Raw genomic sequence first — 5163 nt, 5'->3', positions numbered from 1 at the left:
GACCACCCCTGGACAATTGTCCGTGACTGCCTATTTATTTTTGTAACCATATTCAGCAGAAACCCTTGGTACAGGGACCCTCTATCCGCAACCCGAGGACGCATTCGATGACTTTGTCATAGGCCCTTCGGTTTGATTCTAGAGGAATCAAAACCGAACCGAATGTGGCAAAGGGCTGAGTCTCAACAGATCGCAGCGTGGTAACTGCTCTACCGAGTACAACACCCCGCCAGGTACCTAAGTCGTATACAAACGATTCCGAGTCTCGAAATCGAATTTGGTATACCCATGATCGACCGTTGGGAGCCAGGCCGTCATACGGTGAGATCCCGTCAACGGTCCGCGACTCCATACGGCAAACAGGGCCCGTTCAGGCATAATCCCACGGATGGTAGCTTCGCACCACCGGCCGCTCGACCGAGTGCGTGAACCAAATGTCCGAACCTGCGGTTCCTCTCGTACTGAGCAGAATTACTATCGCAACGACGAGTCATCAGTAGGGTAAAACTAACCTGTCTCACGACGGTGAGACATATATATATATATATATATTTTTTTTTTTTTTTTTTTTTTGAAGTACAGTAAATTGTATTTGTTTTTTATTTCATAAGAAGGAGAATATGACATTTTGAATGTAAATAATCAAAAAATGAAAGATGCAAATAGTTGAACAGTTTTATTATACGATTCACATGTTGCGAAAATAAATGAAAGTTTTACTATTCATTCGCACCGAATATTTTGACTTTATTTAAATAAATTTAATTTGCAATTGAAATAAAAAACAAATGTCAATTAAAAAAATTGTAGAAAATTGCCGGCAGCAAGAATCGAGCTCAGACTTTCCGCTTACAAATCCGAAGCGCTGCCGTCTGTTCGAGCCGACAAACGGTGGGCTAACATTGGACAGAACGTCACTGATTTTTTAATTTTGTTCCGTAGACCATATTATTTGAATAAATAGAACTTTAAAATGAGGTATCTTACTAATATCATTTGTTTCTGAAAAAATAGAAAAATTTAATTCTTATACTATATCAGAATCAAAGTACATATGCCTAAATCTACATTAAAAATAATGTTCAGACTAACAATAAACCATAAACTAACATCTATATTATTTCCAGAAAAATTCTAATAAACAAATTGTAAATTTTTGGATTTTGTCGATCTCACGTTTTTTTTATTATTAAGTTTTCATGAAGTCGTTTAAACTTCCCGCTCCCATACATTTTCTCCCTATTCCGCCCACTTGCCCCTACTTCGCCAGTCGTTTTCTACTTTCTCTCTTAAACCTTCAAGCTTCATTATCCCTCCCTTCCCCAAAGTCTTACTTCTCTACCTCTCCTTATCATTACTTCCTCTAATTTTCTTCCCCTCACTTTCCATCCCATAATTTACCCTGACTTTTCCCACCCCTGACTACAACTACTTCCCTTCCCCTTGTATCAACTCATTTTCCCTACTTCCTCCCCCTATTTTATTATGAATTTCCCTCACTTTTTCACTTTCCATGCTCTCAGTTCTCCTCCCTTCCTCTGCCCTAATTTTACACCATTTTCCCACTTCCCCTCCTCTATTTCCTTTACTTGCCCTACTACTCCGCCCTTCATTTCCCCTCTCTTCTTCCAATTCATGTTCCATCATTTCCCCTTACGGGGAAATTTTCAGGGCTACGAAGCCCTGAAAATAATCGAACACGGTTGAAAATTGTCACCTGCAGTGGATTCTGAATATTAAATTCCCCATTCAGCCCTTTGTACCCCGGCTAGATCAGGTACGAACGCTTTGGGTTTGCAAGCGCAAGGTCTTGACTCGATTCTTCTCCCTGCATTTTTCGCCAATTTTTCATTATTTAATTTTTTTATTTTTGCAATCGATCATTAAATTGATATAAATCAAACCAACATTTTAATTTTCTACAATTATTTTAATCTGAAAATTTTGTTTTTGAACAATTACCACTTTCACTAATGCGAAGGACACTACTGACGAATCAGCTTTAAAAGTGTGATTGATTTTTACGTTACATAATGCTTCTTTTGTAAAAAAACGGCACTAATTAAATAGTTTATAAATACGAATATAATAATAAACAAGATATAAATTGCAATTGAATAACAAAATTCAGAAGTTTCTACGAGAAAAGTGTTCTTAGAGTAAAATTGGTAAGCGTCGAATCCCCCAATTTGTAAATATGAAATAATTGTCGAAAATACCAATTCTGGCTTGATTGAAATAAATTTAATAATCAATTGCAATAAAAAAAAATGCAGCTGACAAGAATCAAGCCCAGGTTTTCTGCTTGGGAATCTAGATCTCTCGCGCCTTATTTAAGAGGCGGTCGAAAGATGTTTGTATCACGGTCCATGTAATATTCGTGTGTTTTTTAAAATAAATTTTTCCCTTAAGCAGCTGAAATGCACATCTTGTTCCTTTAAGTTAGTTTCCGTGCCAAAAGTCAGATATCTGAAAAAAAATAGTTTTTCTTGTATTTTAAGAATCAAAATATTGTAACTGATGTCATTCCAAATAGAAAACATTATTTTGGATAAAAAATGATAAAATTCACAACAAGAACAAATCAACATCAATTTGAACCATGTTTTTGCAACTTAATTTGTTCTGGCCGCCAAATCTCACCAATTTTGGAAAAATGATTTTATTTTATTAAATAACGGTTTGTTTTTCCGAAAAAAAAACATTTTGTACAACTCTACTGTTTCGAACTTTGCAAGAAAATTTTGTTATGGCTTTTATGGCTTCTTCTATGGCCCTAAATCGTTTGAATAACTTTTTTGAAGAAAAAATTTTGTTAAGCAAATAATTATATTTTAATATTATTTTGTTATTTTTTAAATGGGAAATATAGAGTTGTGTAGAAATGTTTTCCCGAAAAAATAAGCTGATATTTATTAAAATGCTGTCATTATTCAAAAATCGGTAAGAAGCGAAGGCCACAAACAATTCAATTGCAGAAAAAATGGTTTAAATTACAGTTTTTTTTAATATTAATATTTTTCATTAAGAATCATGTTTTTTTATTTGAAATGACAACAGTTATAATATTTTGATCCTTAAAATCATAGAAAAACTATTTTTTCAGGCATCTGGCATTAGGCACGACAACTGCCCTAACACATTCTAAGTTTGGTTATGAATCTATCACTAGGAGTAGTATATATATTTTTTAAATCTAAAGAGTGTAGCTTCTCCCTGTTAGAAAAAGGTATTAAATGACAAGAAATTAAAAAATTTCAGATACTTGTAGTAAGCGGAGTGGGAATAGCTATGTTCACTGTGGGAATTCTGGCTGTTTACATTGTCTACACAAATATTCGAGGCCCTAAAGTTAAAAAGACTCTAGAAAGGGTTCATAGTTTGCGGAGCATGGGAAGTCAACGACAACCAGCAACTATCACAAGAGTCATGCGAGGTCCTCAAAGGAGAGATAGTAATCACAGCGTTATCAGCAATGTATCAGAAAAAAGTGTTTAAAAAGGAAATTTAGAGAAAACATGAAAATGACAACTCAAATTTTTTCGAAATTATGTTTTTAACGATTTCAAGCAATTTAGGACACTACACTGGAACCTGAAATTAAGAATAGTTTCGGTCATGGCTTGCAGTGGCCTTGAACCTGAATCCAGGGATTAAAGTAACGTCAATTCAGGGGCGCACGAACTATTGAGACCCGCCTCTTTTTCGGTCCCGCGGTTCCCGCATATCCAAAATGTCGCGGACATCAATTCTAGGAATATCCTAAATCCGGGGTTCTTAATTCCAGGTTCCAGTGTGTTTAAAGCCTGCTTGACATCAGCATTTTTGACAATGCTATCGACTAACAAATTTTAAAAAGTCAACTTTTTATTGACGTATTGTAGAGCTGGCTTAATTTATCGATACATATAAGGAATATATAAAAGTCATTTTTCTTTTCACTATAAAAAATTATTTTTTAAATTATGCGAACAACACCTGCATAAAGATCGTTTGGTTTTTTCGCCCTTGAAAAAGAAATTTTTAGAAATTCACTTCCCCAGAACACTGTAAATAAAGCCCATGGTTTTCTATAATTTTATTTTGGATCGTCATCTAGTTTTCATTTTCATGTCTTTGAGCATTTTTGTTTTTCTTAAATTAACTGCAGAAACAATTTTTTTATTTGAATTAAACATTTAGTCGATTCTGTTATTTTATTCTATAAATAAAACAAAAGAAATTATCTAACGACGAAATAATTTCCTAATTCATGTTCAGTCCCTTTGAAAAAGAAATAGACGTTTCTAGTTAAATTGTTATTGTCCTCATTTTTTACAACAGAAAAAACTGCATTATTATAATTTTAACAAAAATGGTGAATCAATTTAGATCCAGCAGAGTTAGGTGTACATTTAACAACAATGGTAAGAAATTAGTTGCATTTAAATTCAAACTTATTATTAATAATGCGATGATACAACTCAGAAGTCACTAGATTTTAATTGCATAAATGAGGTATTAATTGCGAGAAGTTCAATTTAGATTAGTAAATTCGAGTGCTATCAATATTGAAATATTCAAGAGAAAGTTATTTTCATTATTACATTCCAAATAATGTGGTTCTACTTGTCGACATAATGTAACTTTTCGAGTAAGTATTTATGTAAATACTATGAGCTCTGTACTATAACTTATTAATAAAGGCCAGACACATTCGAAAAGGTGTTTCATTGTATACATCTCACAAGGAAACCTTTCAGAGTGTCCCACTCCGATCTTCTTCAAATTTTTATATACTTGAGGGCAAAAAAACTAAGCGACACATGTTATTTATCTGCTAATAAATATTTCTAAGGGGTGAGAACAACCCTTAAAATTCACCCTCCAAACATTAGTTTTGTCAAATTTAGCGTACACCTATCAATTATTTTCTTTCAATTCAATCGATTTTTTTTTGAATTTTGAATATTTTTAGGGTAATTTTACCATTGGAGGATGCTACCCTTATATTTCAGGAAGCAAAAACTAATATTAAAAAAAAAATCGTTATAAAAATTGACAATGTTATTAAATCTGCGAAAAAACTTGATTGTTATAAAGTTAGAAGGAAATAAATATTTTGATCACAGTGAAAAAAACTGAAATTCGCCTTTTTAATTGTAAGAGGGTAAACTACCCTTA

The 5163-nt window shown here is 33.3% G+C and overlaps 1 protein-coding gene across 4 annotated transcripts in view; it reads left to right on the top strand.

The window, feature by feature from the left end:
* The window catches only part of LOC117170669, a 34534-nt gene extending 29831 nt beyond the window's left edge, over positions 1–4703 (top strand). For 2 of the 4 annotated variants that reach the window (XR_004466837.1, XM_033357597.1), the window contains exon 9: positions 3262–3380. Coding sequence is in view for 2 of the 4 variants with exons in the window: in XM_033357596.1 (XP_033213487.1) it covers positions 3262–3498 (237 nt within the window). In the remaining 2 variants the exon portion in view is untranslated. Of the gene's footprint in view, positions 1–3261 lie in introns of all 4 variants that reach the window. The other 2 variants (XM_033357596.1, XM_033357598.1) reach the window with 1 other exon arrangement.
* The last annotated feature ends 460 nt before the right edge of the window (positions 4704–5163 follow it).

This window comes from Belonocnema kinseyi, chromosome 4 (assembly GCF_010883055.1).
Source record: "Belonocnema kinseyi isolate 2016_QV_RU_SX_M_011 chromosome 4, B_treatae_v1, whole genome shotgun sequence".
NCBI lineage: Eukaryota > Metazoa > Arthropoda > Insecta > Hymenoptera > Cynipidae > Belonocnema > Belonocnema kinseyi.
This window is presented reverse-complemented; position numbering and strand designations above follow the sequence as displayed.